Source organism: Cimex lectularius, unplaced genomic scaffold (genome assembly GCF_000648675.2).
Source record: "Cimex lectularius strain Harlan isolate CLEC.00 unplaced genomic scaffold, Clec_2.1 scaffold90, whole genome shotgun sequence".
NCBI classification, from domain to species: domain Eukaryota; kingdom Metazoa; phylum Arthropoda; class Insecta; order Hemiptera; family Cimicidae; genus Cimex; species Cimex lectularius.
This window is the reverse complement of record NW_019392684.1, coordinates 631,869-657,653: the sequence shown is the minus strand read 5'-3', so window position 1 is coordinate 657,653 and position 25,785 is coordinate 631,869. Positions and strand designations below refer to the sequence as shown.

The following is a 25,785-nucleotide window of genomic DNA, read 5'->3' as shown; positions in this document are numbered from 1 at the left end:
CTGCTAAATGTTTGTTAGTTTTCTGTAGGATTCTTGTAAAAAGGAATAAATTGGAAATGATAGAATTGTGTCAAAAAGTTCGCCTTGCCCAGTTCTTGTCTTTGAGTAGCCTTGAGGTCAGCCTGTCATGGGTCTAATCAACATTTCATACTCTTTCAGTAAATTCTGTCTGGAATGATAAGTCCCTTCCGCCTGGACGGGAATTCTATTCTTCGACGTTGGCAAAAAGCCTTCTACGTGTGTTTAATTCAATTAGATTGGTTCCGCTAGTATGTTATGACAAAACACGGTTTAATCAATTTACATTGTGCTCGAGGAACCTGTGAAGGAGACTACACATTTAAGCCGTGCTTTTTTTTTATATAAAAGAAAACCAAATTTTCCCACCGTTGAAAACCGCCCTGCAAATAATTCAAGAAGAATGTTATGTTTGGGAAATTTGATGAAACATGAGGAGGAATCAAACCAAAATACAGAAATATCAACAGAGCCAAGTATAAAAATTTTAATTTTTGTGTAGAGATTAGTGACCGTCAATCGATAGTTATTCAGATATCGTGAGATGCGGTCGGGTGATTATTTTTGAGAAAATTTTTCGTTTTGGTATATGTTTGTCGGGATAGGTTGTGTTGATTTGTAGTGAAATGTTGTAAGCGATTTGTTATTGTGTTAATGCATTTTGAGCGTGTTGTCTTTTTCTTCCTCTGTTTTTGTGGATTTTTGAATTGCATAGTCTACATCCGTAATTAATTTAGCTGTTGGAAAATCTGTTTTGTTGTAAGGAATGGAATGTTTGGGACCAAGTGACAGGAAGTTCTGGATTTCTGGAGGAATGGTAGTTTTGGTTAGGTTTAGGAACCATTTGTTTGTGTTAGAAGGTGTTTGTTTGTTGATTAAGTTATTTAATTTTTTGATGTGTTTATTTTTAATTTGGTCAAAGTGGGCGTTGTATGCATCTTTTTGATGTGTGTAAAATTCTTTTAAAATGTCTGTAGGTATTATGTTGGCGGCACTGAGTTTTAATTTGTGTAAATTTTGTATTAATGACTTGATGTTTTTGATGCTCGTGGTGATTTCTATGTTTAAAATGTTTCGTTTGAAATTTACTGTAGCTTTATGTATGTCGTTAATTCTGGTGTTTGGCTGTGTTAGTGTGGCATTTGTGAAGTTGAAATTGTTCTTGATGTGAGTAGGAAATAATTTGTGTTGTCTGCATTTCACCCGACCGCATCTCACGATATCTGAATAACTATTTTTAATTTTTGGAACTTAACAACACAAAACTACAGGACCGACAGCCCTTAAGATGTAATATCACAACATTATCACATGTTTCATGTTAACAAGTGCGTATTGTATGACGTCGGAGAAACAGGTGCATCCCATTTAGTAGACTGTTCGAATTTAAAACGAACCAAAGGATTAATGTACTCATTAAAACGGGAACAGTATGTTCTCTTCGGGATTAACGCCTTCGATATAATTACAGGTGTCCCGGCCGAAGGATCACTCTTAAATTAATCACCGGCTACTGGTACTGAGGTCTAAACATTTCTCACCATCATTAGAATTGTACCCTACCACACATAAAGTTACTACAAGGATACAAACCTACGTTTTTCGATAATTGTATGTTGACGCCAACGCTCCTGCTTTGTAACCATCCTAACCACAGGCTAAAGTTGATATTCCTGATCCCCTTTAATCTAGTCATATTTTTATCTTATGTATTTTATTGTTTTACATTGTATTACCAATGAAAATTTGATTTTTTTTAACATGATTTTGCATATGTACTTATAAACCTAGCGAAGCATCGTATTTACTATGTATGTACATCTGGTGGGCACATCCTTAGAAATCAAACCTAGAATCTCGGGCACCTGGTCAAAAATCGTAAGTACGAATTATGTACAACAGGCAAAAAATCCTTGTACTATATCCCGTCCAAACATCGTATGTTGCAATATCTGATCAACTATCTTGGACACTTTTCGTACAAATTAGACCTAAAATCTTGAATACTAGACCAATAGTCTTGGTTACTGTATATGGATATGTGGCAAAAAAATCGTCGGTACTTATTATATACTTCACACCTTCAAATCTTAGAAATCAATATACACACCAGACCAAAAATGCTAGGTACTATACATATATCACACATCCACAAGAAAAGTGACACAACTCAACAAAACACAATTGAAAGTTTACTTTTTTTTTAACTTATGTATTAAGTACACGCCATTAAGGTTGTTGGTAATACAAACTACCATGATCCATCAATATTGTCTTTCGTTTCTCCAGGTTTGAAGTCAAAACACAAAACAAAATCCAGCTATACTACCGCTAAAAAACTACCCTCTCAGTTGTGACACTTTTCTATTCTATATTAGCTCTCAGAAATTTAAGTTAGTTTGTTTGCTCCAACGATAACAGTGGTTTATGGCTGTAAGAGCTATGAATTTTTTTCTGAGAGTAACAGGCAGCATACAAACCTAACAAACGAGCATAAATATCCATGTATTGTAGTAAGTTTTGCTGTTTAATTAATTTTGACCCCTATCTGCTTTCCTCCTGGAGTCAGGACTAATTGATTATTTAAAATAACAAATGAAATAAGCGTTTTATTGATTATTAAAAATATTGTAATCAAAACATTAAAAAAATCCTTGAAACCATAAAACAATGTAAAAGTGAAAACATAACATTGTTAAAAAAATATGAACAAACAATATATAATTAAGAATGATTATTTGGAGCTCGTGAGATGTGGTCCGGTGTGACGTAGATTTAGAAAAACATTTTCTTTATCGTGCTACGTTTCGATCTTTACTGAGATCATCTTCAGGGCTCGTTGTCGCACTTTCAACACGACACACAATAATGACACATCTATACAGAAATCAAAGACTTTGAGCCCTGAAGATGATCTCAATAAAGATCGAAACGGCCACGATAAAACAAATGTTTTTCTAAACCTACGTCACACCAGACCGCATTTCTAAATAATCATTAACTAACGGTCACCAAATATAATTAAGAATGTTATTAAAATAAAAGAAATGAAACTAAAATAAATCACGAGCACTAGATCAAGGTATGGTCTTGAAGAAAAAAGGAGTTGTTACCGGCAAGCTTTCGACCTATTTTAAGGCCATCATCAGGGCCTAAATTAATTTCACATCTCGAAAAACACAAATATACAATTGATTTAACAATTGTTTTTCTTAGTGTGAAAATGTGAGTCAGGCACAGCATAAAATCCTTCACTACACATGAAAAAAACTGACGTTACTCAAATGTGCCACTTTTCCTTATAAATATGCTATGAAGGTGACATTTTTCGTGATTGGTGACAGTACTTCCGTAATAATACTTTGAAATCAACTACATTATCCGGTTTTAATAGTTTTTCGACTTGTGACACTTTTCTCGTGGGTATGCGATATGTTCACATGGCCAAACATACATACATAGATACATACATATATTTATATAAACACACATACATACTGTTACGGCCAATGCCGTGTAAGAAAAAAATTTTTTAAAAAAATGAAACGTTAATAAAATAAACTTAAGCAAATTCTAAATTAAAATAAATGAAGGGAGAAATTCATAGGGGACTTACCACCTTCCTTCAGATGCCGGCTGCAAGAAGTGTAGGGAGCTCGGGCCCGATTCCTCTGACTTCGTCGCAGAATATCCGATGAATTCAGGTGGAAGAGATCGATGCAGCAGCACAGAGGATTTTTCGTGGTCGCGTGATTAAAGACTTTTTTATTGATACGGGAGAAAAGCATGAGAAAAGAGAGACGTGGGACCTTTCTATCACAGGAGTAGAACAGGACTGGGTTTGCTAGGAGCGTGGGAGTAGGATTAGGGATTACAATAATCCAAAACAAAGTATATTTAAAATGAGATAGCTGGCGCCAACACATACATACATATATATTTATACACATTTGGTAGGCACGTTCATATAAATCAAACCTACAATCTTGAAAAATTTAATACTGCGTACGTAACTCCTGTTAAAGTATGTTAGGTACTAATTACAAGCATCAGAACAAAAATCTTGGGTGCTATGTAAATACACTTGGTCAACAATCGTAGGTACGTGTGTAAATGTGTGGTGATTAGTGACCGTTAATCGATATTTATTTAGAAATCGTGATATGCGGTCTGGTGTGATGTAGGTTTCAGAAAAACATTTTCTTTATCGTGCCAACGTTTCGGTCTTTATTGAGATCATCTTCAGGGCCTGGGATTTACAAACATTGTTTACATATAACAATTACATTTTGGATGTAGAAAAGTGAATTTATACAATGCAAAATATATTTTATATATTCAATCTGTGTAATTGTGTCATTCAGTGAATTCAGAATGACACAATTACATAGAAGAAAAACACTTTGAGTGAGTAGAAATACTTTGATTGAATATATATAAAAAATATATATTTTGCATTGTATAAATTCACTTTTCCACATCCAAAATGTAATTGTTATATGTAAACAATGTTTGTAAATCCCAGGCCCTGAAGATGATCTCAATTAAGACCGAAACGTTGGCACGATAAAGAAAATGTTTTTCTGAAACCTACATCACACCAGCCGCATCTCACGATTTCTAAATAAAAATCGTAGGTACTATGTATATACATTTGCTAAAACATTTTGGGTTCTTCCAGTTTATTATTCTTTTTATCTAAGGGTTTTGGCTGAGATGGATCCAAGATAGCCGTAGGTCGTGGGTTCGAATCCCGCTCGTGAAACTACTTTTTCATCTCAACCAAAAACCTTAGGTAAAAAGAATAATTAATTGGTATAATTAATATAGTTAATATGACCATTCAAGAAATATGGATTTTCGGTACTATACAAATCAGCTCTAAAATGTTGGGTCGCAGACTATTAATAGTGTTGGTTACTGGTGCTTTTCATTTTACTCGAATTGCCGTGGAATGTATTATATGCGTTAAGCAGGGTATATGGGATTAATATATCATCAAATTGTGAGTTTGGAAAGACGCAAGTTCTGATATTCTTTACGTCTGGTTAAATGTTCTGTTTGCATGTAGTGTTATCCAGAAGACAAATGAAAAATAAAATGCGCCAAGGTAAAACACACAATGAAAAACCTCTTCTCGGGCTAAGCTCTAGGATTGACTGTAAATATTCAAGGTGTATTGCCTTACAATAAAAATGAAAAAGTTCCTTCACATACAATTCAAAGTCTTCTGTACGCCTTTGGCAGAATAACGCAATTTAACAAGTATAACGCTCATTCTACCCAACTTGCGATAGCCCCGATTGCTTGTGGGGGTGAGATAAGTGAGCTTTTGCCCGGAGAGAGGGGAAGAAAGAACATGAAGAATGTGAAGGTCAATTAAGCGTGGTCTTGTAAAGAAAAGTCAGATCATTAGGAGGGTTCCGGAGGGTTGAGTTTCGGTCCCGCTCCATCGGCCACCGCTACAAATGGGCCGGTTATTGAAATAATTTGTAGCAAACAAACACCTCCCGGCCAGACTCGGATCCTCGGGATGCCCTTTACCTCGAAACAAAATTATATTTGGAAAAAATCTTATTCGATAGTATTTAATCCAATTGACTTTTTACGACTGTTTCGTTCGGAAGAAAATGATGCACACCCCTTCGATTAAAAAAAAAGTTACGGATTTTTGCCAACCTAGTGAAATTCCTTTCTCTTCTCTAATTTACAAGAAAACCTTTAAAAATTCATCATTTGACGTGCTGAAAGCGTTTTCGTTGCAATCCAAATGCACGGCAATTTAAAAAAAATATAAAAAAATGCGCACACACCTGCTGACACAAGTCGAGAGGAGTTGGATCTAAACATAGCATCGTGAGACTATGACGTCTCCAGTGCCTCTTTCTTTCCCACGCTATCAACATGTGGCAGCAAGAGCTACAGATAAACAAATGCAAATAAATCTTTAGATGCTGTACCCTCTTCATGTCGTTGTACACTTGTGATTCAGTAACCGTATATATATTCCGAGAATTCGCCCTCGAGCTGAAATTTCCACTAGTGTAATTTCAATATAAAGACACTGTTTAAATAAGTAGAACATTTTACTTCAAAATACGGTTGCAGCAGTTAGAACAACTGATATATTATTCGAAACTTGAAAGCAAACAGCCACCAATGTCATATCATTCGCTGTTATGTATGTTACGTCTGATATTCCTGACATATAACTGAGACAGCCATTTGACCACGAGGTCTTAATGCATAATGTTTCTATTTAATAATGATTATATTTAATTTATAAATAAATGAAAATTAAGTATAAAGAAATTATATAAAATTTGCCAATATTTTAAATTCGTTATACATAAATAGTGATTTTTTTGCCTTATGTGTACAAGTAGGATCTACAATTTTTGACAAGATGTATGCACGTACATAGTGGTAGTAGTACCCAAGATTTTATAACTTTTTGTATTAATAAAGTTCAAGATATTTGACTAAATTTACATAATACAGATGATTTTTGAAAGTAGTGAAGACATATTTTTACCTAGGATTTTTGACCAGGTCTGCTGTATGTATTAGGCTTATGGTTTTGGTCAGTTGTAAATGCATAGTACACAAGATTCTAGGTTTGATTTTTATGAGTGCCCATGAGGTACATACATAGTACATTTGATGTTTAGCCAGGTGAACATACAGGGTGAGTCATTTTTTGACGCAACATTGGAAAATCAACGTGGGTGCGTTTAAATCTGACTCGAGGCTTATTTTCTTTTATTTTAACATTAAAAAAAGGAAGTGAGTCAATTTTCGGTGCACCATAGGAAAATCAAGGTTGGTGCGTCTAATTATGACTCGGCACATTTTATTTTGTTAGTCTCGTACCAAAAAATACGCGAGTCACTTTTCGACGCACCATTCGTTAGTAAAAATTAAAAAAAAAATTCTTCACAAATTAATTTGATTAAGGTTTAAGTTTTTTTTCTGGTAAAGTAAACAATTAAATAAATGTAACAATCTCCTTTTTTCTGGTAAAGTAACAAAATTAAATAACTATAACAAACTCCTTTGTTAGCAAACCAACAATGTTCAAAATCATTACAATAATTGTTCGAACAGACCTCCATTTGCTGCAACGCAGTAGCCTAGTCTATCGTAAAACGATGATCGGACGAAAAAATACTCTTAAACCTTATTCAAATTAATTTGTGAAGAATTTTTTTTTAATTTTTACATTGTGTTTGAATAATATTGGTTTTGTTTATTTTCCTTCCAACCTACTAAAACTTAATTTTTAACGAATGATGCGTCGAAAAGTGACTCGCCTATTTTTTGGTACGAGACTAACAAAATAAAATGTGCCGAGTTAATTAGACGCACCCACGTTGATTTTCCAATGGTGCGTCAAAAAATGACTCACCCTGTATATGTATAGAACTCGGCAATTTTGGTCAGATATGTAATATATGTAATATAAGCTTTTAAGTCTGATGTATATAATCAATATATAAATTTTTTTTAACAAGGTTTGCATAGCACCCGAGCTTTTTGGTTTAATGGACAAAATAAGGACTGTAATGTATCAGAATTGGTAGGCTTCATTTGAAAAAATAAATTTGATATTTAACATTATGTGGCTATGATATTAAAAAAAAAATATTTAGACGAACAGCCTATCCGTGTAAAAAGCTATGGTGGGCTACCATTTAAAAAAATTTTTATAACCCTTTATATATATATATATATATAATGAGGTAAAAAATCCGGGGTACAGACGAGGTCTCCATTTAAATCGAAAAGGAAGGTTTATACATATGCAAATAAATATAAATAAAGTACAAATATATTGTGTATATATATATATATATATAATTTTTTTTTATATACAAATATGTTATATATACATATGAATGAATGGTGTATATTTTCATTAAAATACAATCATATTACAAAACATATTTATATATATAAAAAAATTAACTATAAAGTATAACATAAATACATATTTTTATCTCGACTAAAAGCCTTATTAACTAACACCTCAATTAATTAATTGTAGATATTAATTGGTCAAGCGGACCACGAAAACTAGTGAATTTAATAAGTTAAATGAAGTATATACTTCACTAAAGCTCTCCGTGGCCATTTCATTTGTCGCCGAGAATCAAATATATTACACAACATTTGAAAAGTGGCAAAAAGGGGGAAAATTCAAAAGGTGGGGTTTAGACGGGAAGTTAGTGTCCGAGTGGATCGAGGTCACGATAGCTCAAGTGGTAGAGCAGCGGCGTATCTAACCGAAGATTGTGGGTTCGAATTCCGTTCTTGACACTGACTTTTTATCTCAACTAAACACCTTAATTAATTGAAAGATAGTAGTTGGTCAAGTGGACCACTAAAATTAGTGAATTTAATAAAATATAACATTGAATTTTTTTCATAGCATCTAAGGCATGGTTAAAAAAAGAGAGAGAGAGGAGAGGGAGAGATATTGGTTAGATTGATAGATGTACCATAGAGGTAGATATGAGAGAGAGATATATATATAAATAAAGAGGTGGAGATAAGTAGATAGACAAATACATAGTTAAAAAATTTAGAAAAGAATATACAGTTCTGATCGTAATACGCCAATTTACAAAAGGAATAATACGTCCTGTAAGATGGAGAGAGATAGATAGTGAATGGGAGAGAGAGAGAGAGAGAGAGAGAGAGAGAGAGAGAGTGAGTGAGAGAGAGAGAGATGCAGAGAAAGAGTGAAAGAGAAACTGAGAGTGAGAGAGAAAGAGACATAGAGAAAGTGAAAAAAGTAGAAAGAGGGAGAGAGATTGAGAAAGAAAGAAAATGAGAAAGAGAGAGAGAGGGAGAAAGTTTATTTTCTTTCTAAATATTTATGTTCCAATAAACAAACAAATTCAAATTTTACTCTTGGGTTAAGTGATGCATAATTTACCTTTGCCTGAATATTCTATTGATTCTTCATGACTAAAATGTTCATTTTTTGCGTAAATATTAATTTTTAACGTTAATTCTATTTTCTTCTAAAAAGGCACTTTTCGTAGTGAGTGTTGCGGAAAATTAACGTTGTAAATTTATGTTTCAGGTCGACGAACCTCCCGAAGACAGCGTCACTCCCGTGGACGACTACATAAAAACTTCAGAGCCGGAGGAAGGTTTTAAAGGTAAGATTATCTTCCGTATCAATGAAAAAAAAAGCCTATTACACTATGTTAAAACCCAGTTTTGCCTCTTATTGACAATAAAATTATGCTGTTTATTAGACAGTTTTTATGATACATAGATTCCGATTTGGACGCCAAAAATCTATGTTGTATATTTGTCTTTGTCCAAGATGAGAAGGATAAGAACAGGAAATAAATATGACGTTTTTCAAAGGGTTTCTTGTACGTGGAGGTAGGAGGCAGGGTGTTTTTGAGTGGTACGATTTTGTGAGGCATTGCGGCATTTTTCCCGGAGGATATTTTCTATAATTTAACTATAATTTACTTATTTTCCATTAGCCGAAGTTCCTTCGGATTACTCTCCAGACGTCTGGCACGCAAATCTAACGTTTCAACAAAAACAGACTATCTACGAGACAGTACTAAAACCAATCTCGACCTAAGGACTAGAACTTAGATTATCGGAGCACCGATAACCCTTCTAACCCACAAAGAGTGTAATCCTCCTAAGTACCCAGAACCAGAGTCCTCTTTACTACGTCTCCATCATCACCTTTTACAACTACCTCAGAAAATATTTTGCACGTTGCGCAATAAACTTTCCTTTCACTCCATTTCATCTACTGATTCAGACGTACGTTGTAGAACTTCTAGTATCCAACGTTACATCAATTTTAAATGCTCCTTATTATTTTAAAATACTACCCCCCCACAGCGCCCTGAAAATCCAATTATCTGGAAAAATCTACCAATTTTATTGTAAACGTGTGTGGTGATTAGTGACCGTTAATCGATATTTATTTAGAAATCGTGAGATGCGGTCTGGTGTGATGTGGGTTTCAGAAAAAAACATTTTCTTTATCGTGCCAACGTTTCGATCTTTATTGAGATCATCTTCAGGGCCTGGGATTTACAAACATTGTTTACATATAACAATTACATTTAGGATGTGGAAAAGTGAATTTATACAATGCAAAATATATTTTTTATATATTCAATCAAAGTATTTAGTAGTGAGTAGAAATACTTTGATTGAATATATGAAAAATATAATTTGCATTGTATAAATTCACTTTTCCACTTCCAAAATGTAATTGTTATATGTAAACAATGTTTGTAAATCCCAGGCCCTGAAGATGATCTCAATAAAGACCGAAACGTTGGCACGATAAAGAAAATGTTTTTCTGAAACCTACATCACACCAGACCGCATCTCACGATTTCTAAATAAATTTATTGTAAACCCTATTGTCTATTATTCATTATTATCTTGTCAGATGTAGGACAGGGTTTTGATAGGGTCTGGCACCCGGGCATGTTTTATAAACTTAAACGCGTCCTACCAATTTATTATCTTACCCTCAAATCCTATGTAACCGCTGCTTGAGAGTGAGGTGCGGCGAGTTTTCGTAAATGACCGATACAAGCCGGCGTCTTACAAGGGCGTATTGTTGGTCCTATACTTATGCTGGACTAACTGTAAACCCCAGTACAATCATCATAACCTACGGTAGGTGATACCGTAATTTTGACTTCGAACTCGAAGACACACTACCTCCAACATCCAAGAACACGTTTAGCCTATAGAAGACTGGTGCAAAAAGTGATGGCAAGACTGAATGAAGAATAATGTACACATACTTGCTCTCCACTGTACATCAACAACAAAGAGATATCAAATTTCATTCAAGTCAAATATTTAGGAAAGTAGTAACTAGATAGCAGACTGACGTGGAATCTCACACAACGTGAAAGACAATAGAAGACATTTAAAAGACAACTACCATCACTAAACAAGAAAAAACAGACGTAACTCAAAATAGGCCACTTTCCCTGATGAATACTCACACCAATGCTTTAAAGCTGGATACAGAACTAAGATATCAATTATCAACTTTTGAAAACAGGCTATCACTTCGTTTCAAAATCACGTGGAGTCACGCAAGCACTCTCATGACGCGTGAAGAACGCGACCTTCCTCCCTAGCTTTGGTCTTAAACATCCACCCTACACAGGTATAACGATGGAAGCGAACAGTCATGGGCACACCTCATATTCCATTGCAAAAATTTTGAGCAACCACGAAGCCGACCCTTAAGGACAGTGACCCTTCAAGGAAGATCTTGGCCCCATCACCGTAGGAATTATTAAAGAATTTCACTGAAGATTTCCTTAACCTTATCACCAACACGGAAATTAATTTCATTTAATAAAAATAAAATAATAAAAAAAGTTAAAATCAGAAAATTCTTTTGAGCAGTTTATATCACAATTTAAATTAGCATATGGCACTTACTGACCAATGTTAATGTAGATTCACGACCATTGAATTGTACTCAACTGATTTGTTAAATGCGTGTTAAGTACATGCAGAAAAATAAACTCTCTTAGTACACAGATATTGGTTTAAGGAAAAAACGCCCAAATAGATTAAAAAACACTAAGTAATCAGGTTTTTATAATTTTTTGACTTGTACTACTATTCTTGTGGGTGTGCGATATGTGCAAATATATATAGGCTTACAAATAAATAAAAAATTCTACACGGCGTCTTAATGGCCACAGGAGACCTCTTTTCCGAAGAATAGTAATGGAGAGCATTGGGAAAATAATGTTGACTTTCTGTATCCTCTTCACTGTAGTCATAGAAGATAAGTAAAAAATTGTAATACAATTGAAATTTTGACAATAATGTAACATAAACGGCTGGAAATAATGGAAGTTTTTCAGTTCTAAAATAGACGGCTTGACGCATGCAGTAGACCATTAAGGCGCCTCGTGTCAGGTCGAACCTCCAATTCAAGACGATAAGGAAGAAAGGGGGGTAAAAACCTTAGATTTAGGCATAATTTTGTACTGAATCGCCTTTTTTCTCTCCAGAGGAAATTGTCCCTGGGCCATGAATGAATTCATTGTCGAAAGGTCCATTCATATGTCGGAGTGGGCGGAGGGCATCGGAAAAAAAACCCCTTAGGTAGCCAGAAGACACGAGCGTTAATGAGGTCTCTTCTTGTTTTTCTGATAATTACGCCGCCGGTATTAAGGAGATAGAAAGACCGACGGACGGATGTGGTTACGCATGAGCTACCTACGTACAAATGTCAAGCCCCTTGCTTAACAACACCTATCGCAAATCGCCTCCTCTTCCTCCGGCGAAATTGCAAAGGAGACGATGGAGAAAAAAATCTGTGGTGTAACGGAGCCGGCTAATCGATTGACACCCTAGGGCCTGGAATGACGTTGATGAGAACTAATCCGAAGCGTAAACAAAGCATGTCTTGCCCCTGATCCGGTGTACTTAGACGCTTGGGCGTTTTTCGGGAGGAAGCAATAACGGACAGGATTGGAATTTTTTTCCACCTCGTCAGATTTCTAATCCTCCGGATAACCGCTGAACAAGCATTTCAATTTTGCATTGAGAGTATCTAACGATAAGCTTCAAATCATAAAAACTTCGATGCTTTGATTGGCAGACAATATTTAAAAAAAATACAATGTAAACTTAGGAACAACAAATAAAGTGTACCAGTCCATTTCACACGACCTTTGCTCAGATTTCGCACATTTGTTGGAAACAGCATTACTTTAAACTGCTTTTCCCGAAAATCCTAAGATATATTGTACCCATTACAATACAGCTTTTAGCATTTAAAGGTTACTTGTGAATTGATCACGTGTCCGAACCATTCTTTGGAGATTCTCCCATATGTGATCGATTGGACCGGACTCCTTGCTGACCACCTAAGAAATATACGTGGTGTTCAAGTAGTCAGAAACATATGATGCCTTATGATGGGATAGCCAAAGAAAGACATAAAAGGCACAACATGACCCGTTGGATTGCCTCCTAAGAAATGTCGTCCTAGAGCTTGAAAGACCTTACTCCCAGCGTCTTGTTTCCACGTGCTTCGTTGTATGTATCGTTCTTTAAGAGCAACATCGCTAAAGGGACTTCATTTTTTCCTTCCATGTTTGCCATGCCCTTGCAGATCCCATTTTTTCTCTCCCTTTTTTCTCTTTCGCACATGATCTGCTTCTTACTGTATCTTCTCCCTCTTTCTCTTCTCTCTGTTCCTCTCTTTCTCTTTTTCTCACCTCTCTCTCTCTCTTTCTCTCTCTCTCCCTTCCTCTCTCTCTCTCTCTGTCTCTTTCTCTCTCTCTTACATTCTACATCCTTTTTTTACCCTCCCTCTCTCTCTCTCTTACATTCTACATCTTTTCTTACCTCTCTCATTCTCTTACATTATATATCTTTATCTCTCCTTTCTCTCTCTCTCCCTCCCTCTCCCTCTCCCCTCTCTCCCTCCCTCTCCCTCTCCCCTCTCTCCATCCTCTCTCTCTCCTTCTGTTATGATCTGTTCCTTTCTATGATCTTCTCGCTCTTCCTCTCTACCTTATTCTCACCTCACCTCTCTGTCTCTCTTTCTCTCTCTCTCTCTCTGTCTCTCTTTCTCTCTCTCCCTCTCCCTCCCTCCCTCTCCCTATACCTCTACATATATTTTCTTCTCTCACTCAGTCTTTTCTCTCTCTACCTTCCTAGCTCTATCTTTTCGTATGTGTTTCTCTCTCCTCTTTACCTTCCTACCTGAATCTTTTCGTATTTTTTTCTCTCTCTACCTCTCCCTATTCTTACTTTTTTCGTTTCTTTTCTTTCTCTTAGAGTCTCTACATCTCTACTCTCCCTATCTCTATATCTATATCTCTCCTCTACTGATATCTATGTATTACTATCTCTCCTCTGTATCTATACTTTTCTATACTACTTTTTTTCGTATCTTTTCTATCTCGATCTTTCTCTCTGGCACTCGGTTGTGGCTTTTTAATTGTTTAATTGCGCTTTCAGATCGCTTGCATTTTAATCGAACTGAAATTGATCGGCTCCAGTTATTCCCAATATATAGTATACCTAATGTCTCATGGAAGTGTTATTAAAATTAATTAATTTTTTTTGGGCGGGCAGTCTGCCCCGGCGCCACCGACCGACTCGTTTCAGATAGAGCAGAGGGACGTCCCCTTTTCTACAGATACAAAACATGGTTTAGGGGCAAAAACTAAAAAACGAGATAGGAACTTGGAGATTTTATATCAAATTGACTGAATTAGATATATTTGGGTAATTTTTTTTTATCATTAAAAGGAGAAATTAGGATATATTGATTAAAATGAGAGTAAATATGTGCTTGGAATTTTACAAATCAGGATCAATTTCCAAAGTTCTCGCATGAAACATTAATCACTACAGGTGATTGTGAGGCTCGCCATCTCAAAAGAAGAAATTCTTCCTCTGAAACCGAACAATCCCAAGTTTCTTATCATCACGATTCCAACGAATCCCTGAGAAAATGAAAGTCGAGAAGCATATCCCGATGAGGGATGGTACCCTACTAACATGTGGACCGCTCTCACATGTGTTTGAACATTTAATAAAGTCACACATGGTCGAGACTCGACGCGTTATTATTGTCTACGAAACCTTCATTCATCAAAGCACTTGTCTCATTAAGTACATAAACCGTCGGTATTTCAAAGATATGCCAGTATTAATAACTGGGACGGATTTTGTCTCTTTTCCTCGTTCTCGTATAGGGGACTATTTTCTTTAGTCTATACGAATCAAGTACATTGTTTTATTTGCACATATCTGGGGGAAAAAACCTTGTTAAATTAAGACCAGAGGTTGAAAAAGATATTTACTCTTTAAAAACAAGGTTTATTATATTTGCCTCACCCTCGCTCCCTCGCCCTCTCGATTAAAAGTGTTAATAACGCCAGGGATCATGGATTATAATTTTTCACCGAAAAACAGAATTCTGTCAAAATCAAGCTTTTCTTTTAAATCAAATGAAATTCACTGTCCTCTTATGCTGATCCGGCGGGATTTTGTAGGGAGCATATGTCTCACAATTAGGTTAGTGCGTGTTCTTACGGACTTAGGGGATATACTGGCTACAGTGACTGAATTCTTTTAGAATAAGAGCGTTCTATTCAGGTCCAGACAAATCGAGTGCCATATAAATGTATCAATGGTTTGTTAGTTAAGTTGCTATCTTTTCAGTCTAGTGGAGTTCATGACAATAGCAAGAAACATGCCCTTGATATTTGACTGTATGCGATTAGGGTAGGTATGATTTGACTAACAGCGACTGAATTTTTTGGAATATAGGAGTGTTAGGTCAGGTACTAGAGTTCTATTCCATAGGTCCAGATAGGTCGAATTAATTGTTTATTAGTTAAGTTCCTGTATTTTCTGAATTCTAAGGCAGGCTTTTTATCGAAAAATGTGCCTAGATATTTATTATACCTGCAGTAGGTAACCTGGTTTAGGTATGTTATTAGTAGTAGTTAGTAGTTAACGAAATTAGTGAATTTAAAAAGGTAAAGATTATGTTGATACATTTTGAGTTTTCTATTTCTATTGAATATTTAGATAGGTTTGGACGTTGGTTTGCAGCCATGTTTGCTTTTAATACTAGGAAAAAGTAAGTGTATCGAACGCGAACGTGATTTAGAGTATTTCGGCAGTGTATACTGTATATAGGAGAGGACCTAGGATGCTTCCTTCCGGTACTCCAGCTCCCGATAAGCCAGAAAGAGGATAAATTTGCACCTGATCTGCCATGGTAATACCCATCGTGTTACCACTATTATACCCGCTCTGTGGTGCTATCTTAAAATTTGTCTTCATAAATTCAAGACGTTGAGAGTTCACACAGTTTGTAAAATTCTTTACAATTCATTACAGCGAGATAAAGTTAATAATAAATTATAAAATTATGTTTAATTTTATTAATAACAAGTGAGATAAAAGGATAGCATTACAGAATCGTTTTACGACCTTCAATAAGCTATAAAACTAAATTCTGTATTACCATTCTTTCATCCCCTATACACCAATTATTAAATACACAATTTTTTTTCCATTGATTATGTTTTTCCAATGAAACTGAAAAAGTATCAATATCCTGGAAGTTGTCAGACGTACTTTTATATAAAAAAGGTGACCCCAATGGGGTTAAGAATTACAGACCCTTTAATCTAACTCCTACTCCAAGTAGAGTTTTCTCAAAATTACTACTGGACCGAATAAAAGAAAACCTGGAAGCCCAACAACCCCTGGAACAAGCTGGATTTCGTAAGGGATATTCAACGATTGACCACATTCAAGTAGTTAGTCAGGAGATAGAAAGGTCTATAGAACATCAAAATATGATGTACATGGCGTTCGTTGATTATGAAAAGGCCTTCTATACAGTTTCGCACGAATTTATTTTTTCCGCCTTAAAAAAACCAAAATGTCCATAAAAAGTATATAAGCATTCTAGCCGAATTGTATCAAAACACTACAGCAAGAATAAAAATGGATATAATTGGAGAATACTTCCGAATACATAGAGGAGTCAGACAGGGAGACCCCCTCTCACCAACCCTATTTAATTGTGTCCTAGAACAAATTTTTTGTTCGTTGAAGTGGGAGAACACGGCAAAAATAGGAATATTTATAGATGGAAAAAGACTAACACACTTGAGATTTGCTGATTATATAGTCATATTCGTACAGCTGCCAAACTGGAAAATATGCTAAACGAACTAAATAAAGAAAGGAATAAAGCTGAACTACAAATAAGCGATAGCACGACTGTACTACTGACGAACGGGAAAAGAGAACGTATAAAGCTAAAGCTATCGGATAGAGAATTGAATTATGTAGAAGAAACCTTACACTTAAGACAATTAATGAGCTTCAAAGAAAAAATGACAAAAGAAACAAAGAAGAATCTAAATCGAAAAAATTACACGTTACAAAAAAGGAAGAATACTAGACACTTGCGTTATGCCAACCCGTATGGTGCTCAAACCTGGTCTCTAACAAAACATACTATGGATAGGATGTCTGTCACTCAAAGAACAATGGAGCGAAGCATGTTAAATATAAAAAGGAAGGACCGATGCAGAAGCGATGGTATTGGAAAGAAAACTAATGCAAAAGACGTAACTGCGAAAATTAGACTAATGAAGTGGAATTGGGCATGTCACGTGATTCGTTCTCCACATGGTAAATGGACCGAAAAGGCAACCAATTGGACACAACATATATCTAATTAGGAGAAGAGGAAGACCACAGAAACGATGGGAAGACGATTTTCGGGAGTTTGCTGGAGGTTCATGGCGAATACCCACAAGAGATAAGACAGGTTGGATGGAAAAGGGAGATGCCTTCGCTCTAAATAGGGCCGGTTTATAAATGACTATGACATGGAAGAAGAAGAAGAAGAGGAAGAAAGAGAAGGAAAAAAAGAACCTTTGAAGAGAAACCAATAAAAAAGGCTTATTTATTTATTTTCATACAAAAGAAGGCTTTTGGTCTTATCTAATCACATTCCAGCACATGCATGCTTGCGTGCATGTATATGTACTAGTTATGTTGACGGGAAATGTGGTTTTAGCATTCTTTTGGGGAGATCGTGAACTTCAAACTTACAGATTTACAGAACTACAAGGTCCATGGAATCAGTGATCATTGAAGATTAGGTTTATATTAGCCTAATTATCTTATAATGGGCCATAATTGTTAGATTAATTAACGAAGGAGATTTTTCCACATTTAGCTAGATTGTCGGTGTTTATAGATCTTCATATCTTCTATATATTAAGACTTGACATTTTAAAAGTAGGAAGGGGTTGAGTTAGTTGTAACTGTATACTTCATATATTGTATTTTGACAATATAAATTTTTGTTTTAAAAATAAGTTACCAGTTTGTCTTATCGACGTAAATATTCGTAAAAGGGGCGATTCCGGAGATTCGTGCGCTAATGGAGGGTAGGGTTGCTTAATGCCCCGACTTCTTTTCGTGTCCACTCAGATGACTCCTTGCTTTTTAAGAGGAGGGTGAGAAAAAAAAACGAGGGAGTCGTGTCGTTTCGGGTCTCGGACGTCGAAATTCGCGTCGCCCGTCATTTACATAAAAAAGCCATAATTACGGTCCATCCCTCCTTCCATGTCTTAATGCAAGCCGGCATCATCTCCGGCGGTATTTATAACTTTCCCACGGCGGGTATTAGAGCATACCAGCTCAAGCAAGCAGAGGAAGTCGTAAACGCGGCGTTATGTCTGATTGGCAGTTCGAACAGGCCTCCGTGTCTTCATATTTAAAAGGCTCTTCATTCCAGATAATAATCTTGTTCGCTGATTGCGAAAAGTGGCCCACCGTTTCGAAATCAATTGTGCCCATAATAACATCCATAACTTTCTGTGGCAAATGGCCGCAATTTGATCTTTTTTTTCCCTTAGACGTTTATCATTCCCAATCCGGCTATTCCATGACCTTTGATCAATTATTTATTACTGTCTTTGTTAACTATGATTTATATTAGTTATTTAGTCTTTTAATTTGGGGTTTTAAAATTTAAATAGACAAATGGTCAGATATCTTAGGTACTAATTATATATCAGTCCAACAAGCCTAGCGACCATCTAAACCTTGCCAGATGGCAAAAATCGTAAACAATAAGACCAATTTTCGGCAATCTAATCAGTTGTAAAGGAAAAATAGCTTGATCACTATGTATAAATCACCCTTAAAATCAATCCTGAAATCCTGTGTACAACGTACGCTTGGTCATAAATGGTGCTAATTATAAATATAAGACCAAAAAGCCAGAGTACTGTTTATGTACACCTGGTCAAAAACCGTAGGTAGTAATTATAGTGTACAACAGACCGAGTTTGGCCAATCAATCAGGTGTTAAAGGAGCAGAAAATATACAACTGGTCGAAATAGTTACTACAATATGTATGTATATCTAGTCAATAAATATGAAATTTAACAATAATTAACAATTTCTCATCCTGGGGTCCAAAATAAACACATATTGCCTTGCTCTTCTTTCATGAAGTGGACTTTGGTATTTTTTTGTATCTTCCTAATTTTTGAAGGAATCGATTTTTTCAGTGAAGAAAGATGAAGGTAAACGGACTTCTTCTTTCCAGCTCTCTCTCCGTTTCTTTTGACCAATTATCGCATCTTTGCGTGATTGCATAAAGCATCGACTCATTCACTCTTGATTAAGAATCATGATGATGTCTTCTGCCGTCTTATGCATGGAAATTGCCGAATCTTTATGGGTAATCCGTCTTTGTTTTGGTTTGATACTTTATTCAGACAGCCCTCCAAAGAATAACGTAGACCAGCTGAGAAAAATGAATTGTATGAAGGTCGAAAGTCGCGTATTCAGTACATTGACAGGTGTGTAATTGCTTTTCTATGGCTTATTCACGAGGTAAAATTGAAAGTGTATAAGTGGCAATTTCTCGTTTGTTTTTTATCGATTCAAGGTTAATAAGTTTCTATTGTGAATTATGTAAAAAAATATATTTTTATTATTGTACGATTATTTTCAATTAGACGAATATACTAAATTAAGAGAAAAACCGAAAAGTTACATATTTCCTTCAATGTGGTCATGATCATACTTGATTGCTTCTGACTACTTCTGACCAAATAGTGAAACTTCTGTACGTATTTTTTCTCTTCGTTAGTGTACATATAGCCATTCACTTTACTTGGTGCTGACGGGCCCCTGGACTAGCCAAGTAGGACATCCGGGCTCCCGATTTAAAACGAGATCGTACTACCCTCTTTTCATTACGACGGACTGCTCCCGATGGACGCGGGCCCTCAGAAAAGTCAATCATCAGTAAGAGTTAATAACAATAACACGAGTGCAAAGAGACGGTAGATACAGAAGGTCGGGCCAGTGGAATGATGCTTTTCATTTGCATATGGATTTCTAGCAAAGAGGTGATTTGTGAATCCACAAAGAAATGTGGCAATCACAGCATCAAGACTCGCAAAACAGGGTATGGTATGGTAAAAAAGGATACTAGGAAGCGGTGTTTGCACTCCCCAGGCACTGCAGCCTTCTGGCTTATAGTACCTTCCTAGTTCCTTAGTTCAGTGCAGTAGACTCAATCCTTCTCCTTAGAAGTATCAGGTCATTGATTGTCGCTTGTCGCTGATACTATTCCATACCTTATATTTTTTTCGTATGTTAGGTTAAACCTCTATTGAGCTGTTGCTTCGCATTCGAAGATAATATGAGTGGCTGTTTCCTCCTCCTCATTACATAAACTGCTGATGGATCATAGTTGTATATGCCCATGTTTTGTAGATGTTTTCTCAGATGCCAGTGATCGGTTTAGTAGTCCTGCCACTCCTCTGAGTTTGGCCCTCTCCAATTCCAGCAATGCTTTTGCCAGTCTCGGTGAGGGTTGTTTCACCATAAGTTTACTATGTCTAGCACTGCTAGAGTTTATCCACTTCTCCTTTTGTTTTGTTTGGATCCATTCTGCGATGGAGGATTCTATATTTGTTTTTGTTATACCAAGTATAGGCTCGGGGTCTATGGTCTTGCAGATCCTCCTCTGGCCAGTCTGTCTGCTTTGTCGTTACCCCAAATTCTCCTGTGCCCTGGCACCCAAGATATCTTCAGGTTGTTGTGTTTCCCCTGGAGAGATTTTGGATACATTCACTGGCTAATTTTGATGCGATTCTTTTACATGCTAATGCTTTAATGACTGCTTGACTATCAGATCTTATGAGGATTTTTTTGCCAGTGTAACCTCTTTTAAGATTTTCCAGGGCACAAGCATTGATGGCAAGTATTTCTGCTTGGAAGACCGAAGTGTACTTCCCTAATGAGTTTGATTGCCAGTTTGTACAGAAAACTCCTGATCCGGTTCTTTCGTTTGTTTTGGAGCCGACTGTATACCATATCATTGTATCTGATGCTCTCCTGTGTTTTTCCTCCCCTTTATAGTCCGTTGAGACTTTATAGGAAGTTGTGAAGAATGTTTCCGAAAAAAACAGGGTAGATGTAGTGCATCCAAGAAGCTAAAAATTTAGTTGCAAGTCGTTTCGTTCTTAGGTGCAGAGGTTCAGTGTTAGACTCAACATTGAGGGAATTCGTAGGTGTAGAGGGTAGTTTAGCCACCAGGCTTATGTTCAGTATTGGATAGCGTTACGCTTTTTTAAGTTGGATTACGCGACAGAAGAGGTCGCGGTACATCAGATAACCTTTGTTAGGACCCATAGTAAACTTGAGAAGTGCAACTTAGAATATTCATTGTTTTTTCAACTCGCTATGCGATTCCCAGAAATTTGAAGGCTCAGTAGGTACTGGATGTGATAAATAACCTAACTACAACTTCGTTCCCATACTGTTAATACCTGGCCCAATTTCCACTGTGAAAATAACCCCAGGGTAGAGTTTTATGCGGAAATAGCACATTTAGGGATTGAGCAATGTATGATATCGCCTGCAAATTGATATATTTTAATGTTTTCCCTCAGATTTTCGTTAGCGAAGTTTTATAGGTAAAATTCTGAAAGGGATAACTAACGTCGATTAACAGTTCATATCATTATTTTGGAAAAAAGTATAATTTTCTTGAATTATTTGTACACAGATATTCTTTTATTTTTTCAATTTTTCGGCTGTTCGCCAGGAGGATGTGAACATTTACAATTCCTTTGTACACAGGCTCCCTGGTGGTGGCTGATCATTAATGTTTCCTTAGGTGGGAGTATTAGCATAGCATGGTATAACGTGTTTTTGTTATTCCCATTCTCTTCATATTTATTCACGTGTTTGGGGATCTTCATTTTTTATGACGCGCCTTGGTCAGTCCGGGGGGAGCTTGAATGATAAATCGGCTCTATTTATTTTGCATCGGCGGCCTTCACACCACCCCCGCTAATGTATATTCATCAAGGAGCCAGGGTGGAGAGAAGAATAAGGGCCGTTCTGTGAAATATCGTTTTTTTTCCACTCCCTCTGTCTGTTTTTGGGTTATTTCGTCTGGGCTGCGGACATTTGCATAAAACAACAGATGCGGTTTTCACCGGCTCCTTGTTACGCCGTTCTAATTATGTAGAAGGGAAAAACCTGTAATAATGTTGTGACAATTCGCAAAACAAAAAATTCTGAAATTTCAATTATACGTTGCCTTATTTTATTGTTTAAAGTCCGAGAATTTCATGAACAAATAAGATGACCATTCAAAGGGACTTAACTATCTCATCATACCGATCGTATGTTCTTCATTATTTAATGTGATATTTTCATTCTCTCCCACTCACCCTTTGTCCGCCTTCACTTTATTTTCACACTCTCCTCCTCTCTCTTTCTGTATACCAATCATTTTCTTATTCTCACTCTTCTCACACATTTTAACTTTTAACTGCCTCACTATCTCTACTCCCTTCTATCTTTATTTTGTTTTGTACCTTTTCAGTCTCTCTCTCCCCCTCTTTCTCTTTCTCTCTTAATTTCTCTTTCACATTTATTCACCCACTTCTCTCATTTTATGCTTATTTCTCACACTCTTTTTCTCTCTTATCCTCGATTTTATTATTCTGGTCTTTTTTCCCGTCATTTCTCTTTATTGTTTTGTATCTATTCTCCCCCCCCCCATTTTCTTTACTATGCGTTAATTATTATTATTCTATTTGTCTAATAGTCGCTCCTATATCTTATCATTATCATATAACTAATTTTTTTACGACTGTTTTGAATATGCAGAATTGAATTATTGCAAAAGATTACTAAAATTTTAATACTGTAGTTCAGTCAATTTAAATCAGTATTGGACTTTCTAGTAAGAAAAAAATTAATATTGTAGTTCATATTAGGAAAATCGTTAAGAGTTGTTTTCTTGTAAATTGTATTATAGTGATCAGTATTCAAAAAATGTGATGTTCTTATCTTAAGGTGGAGCTGTATAAAAGATTCGTATATTATAGTAAATTTACGAATTTTATGTAATACTTGTTAGATTTATTGTGGTCGGCCCTCCTTTTTGACACCGTATGATAGTTGATTTTTTTAATATCCCTAGTCAATTGACCGCATCCTTCCGTTCGGGGAACATCATAATTTCTAAACAACCGACTTGTGTCGTAAGAGAAAGGGCTACCCTACCCCCATTGACTGTCTGGTTAGTAAATACGTGCCTGATATCTCCAAGAGCCGACACGTCCATCCGTGCGGTTCCCCACCGCAACACAGGAAGCCCTAACTAAACACACGCCCCCACACGCTCTTAAGTAATCTTCGTTTCAATGTCAACAGACAGTCAGAACAAGGAAACGTGTGGAAAAAGGGAGTCTTTTTTCCCGAAGAGGCAGGTGAGCAAGCAGAATCCCCGAGCTATCAAAGTGTTGCGAGTTGCACGTCGTTAGTTCCAACGGCATCATCAATCCTAAAGGGGTGTCCGAACTCATCAGTCGTCCCAACAGATCCATCAATAGTTCCGGACCCTGCTATAGCCGACCCCACCGAAGACGGTGTGAGCACTATTCCTTAATTTCGCCCTTCTCCGACCCTCATCTGAAATTTCAATGTAGGCTGTCTTCAATTAAAAACACATGCGGAAAGATAAAATTGTGATTGTACAAAAGAGTTACGCTTTATTTTGAGCTACCGTTCGAGCCTGCAAGATTTGATCATGACCGCAAGTGCTCCCTTGTTTTGCCGTTCAAACTCAAATTTTTAACATGACACGATTAATATCAACAGATCAAAATGCCAATTTCACTTTATTTCTCTACTTACTACTTTCTGACTTCTTCATCATTGATTTACTTATTTTCCTGAGTTTTTTGTTTTGTTTCAGGTACCGTGCTGCTCAAGCGCTAAAGGAAACTTCTAACCGTGGTACCAATTGTTTGCCATCGGTTAATAAACGACTGTTCTGATATTATTTATTTTCTAAAGTTCTATTCCGATGAGGGGGTCATTTTAATTATAACATTTTGCTAATTGGTGATGTTTGTTTTTTTATTACAGTTGCACCTAATGTATAATAATATATACAATGATGGCAAATGTTGTACAAATATATATTGTATGTTTTAAGGTGCATGTAGTGTTATGTTACGTTATGTGTATTGTGTAAGTGAAAGTAATACAGTTATTTTATAAATATGTAAGTGATTAAATAAACTGTATATATTTTAGTTTTCTTTTAGACATCCAAACGAATGGATATGTTTTGTTTAGGTTACTTTTATATAGATTTTCCCTTAATCCCCTTTTTTCGCCTAAAATTATCCTTTTTTAGTTTTGAATTAACCCTTTTTATCTTTAAATTAACACTTTATCTTTAACTCAATCCTTTTTAATACTAAATTAACCATTTCTTTAAAATATTAATAACACTTTTTCTTCAAATTAACCATTTTTAACTTCAAATGAACACTTTTTTATATGAAATTAATTTTTTTTCTATAAAGCATTGAAAAACTTAATGATATGAAATACTAGCATGTAAAGTAAAATTATGCATATTTGAACTTTTTTAATATAACATAATTTGGCTTTTCGGAGATGATATAAATATTTCATTTTTTTTAAATTATTTAAATAATTGGGTTGTTAGAAGAACATATAACAAGTAATTATAATTACATTTAAAAATTATATACATTAATTTTTAAAAATCCACAATTTTACTTTTAATTTATTTTTTAATATAAAAAATTGGAACCTAAAAGAAACATGAAAATTAATTCTAAATACAATCAAAACTGATGTAAAAGAAAATATAAAAACCAATAATTCTTCTTTAATTGAAAAGTTTTTTAATATTAAATAGTTGGGCTCTTAGAAAAACATGAAAATTAATTCTAAATACAATCAAAAATGATGTAAAAGAAAATATAAAAACCAATAATTCTTCTTTAATTGAAAAGTTTTTTAATATTAAATAGTTGGGCTCTTAGAAAAACATGAAAATTAATTCTAAATACAATCAAAAATTATGTAAAAGAAAATATAAAAACCAATAATTCTTCTTCATTTTGAGATTTTTTTAATATAAAATAATGGTCTCTTAGAAAAACCTATGAAAATTAATTATAACTACTATTATGTCGGTATCAAATAAAATATAAAAATCAATAATTCTTTTTTAATTTCAGATTTTTTTAATAATAAATAGTTGGGCTCTTAGAAGAACATGAAAATTGATATAATTACAATTAAGGATTATATAAAATAAAATATAAAAACCAATAATTCTTCTTTAATTTGAGATTTTTTAATATAAAATAATGGTCCCTTAAAAGCACATAGCCCCACGTGGGCATTCTCAACACGACACGCAAGAATGGCACAATTACACAGAAGACAAACACTGAGCCCTGAAGATGATCTCAATAAAGATCGAAACGTTGGCACGATAAAGAGAATGTTTTTCTGAAACCTACATCACACCAGACCGCATCTCACGATTTCTGAATAATTATCGACTAACGGTCACTACTCACCACACATTTAATTTGAGATTTTTTTAACATTATATAATTGGGCTCTTAGAAGAATATATGAAAACTAATTATAACTAGTATTATGTCAGTATAATAATAATAATTCTTTAAATTTGAGTTTTGTCAATATAAAAAATGGGGCCCTTTGGTGAAACTCATATGAACATAAATGTCATTTTTTTCTTCTTTTTTGAAATATATGACAATTGAGCTCTTAGAAGACCATATTAATATAATTTTAGTTTTTTTTCTTTTTTTACTTATAAA

The 25,785-nt window shown here is 35.2% G+C and overlaps 1 protein-coding gene across 2 annotated transcripts in view; it reads left to right on the top strand.

The window, feature by feature from the left end:
• The window catches only part of LOC106666521 (ubiquitin carboxyl-terminal hydrolase 48-like), a 144,139-nt gene extending 120,118 nt beyond the window's left edge, over nucleotides 1–24,021 (top strand). For both annotated transcript variants that reach the window (XM_014393783.2, XM_014393784.2), the window contains 2 exons: nucleotides 9,110–9,188; nucleotides 23,865–24,021. In XM_014393783.2, the coding sequence (XP_014249269.1) occupies nucleotides 9,110–9,188; nucleotides 23,865–23,887 (102 nt within the window). In that variant the 3' untranslated portion in view covers nucleotides 23,888–24,021. The remainder of the gene's footprint in view (nucleotides 1–9,109; nucleotides 9,189–23,864) is intronic.
• Nucleotides 24,022–25,785: the final 1,764 nt, after the last annotated feature.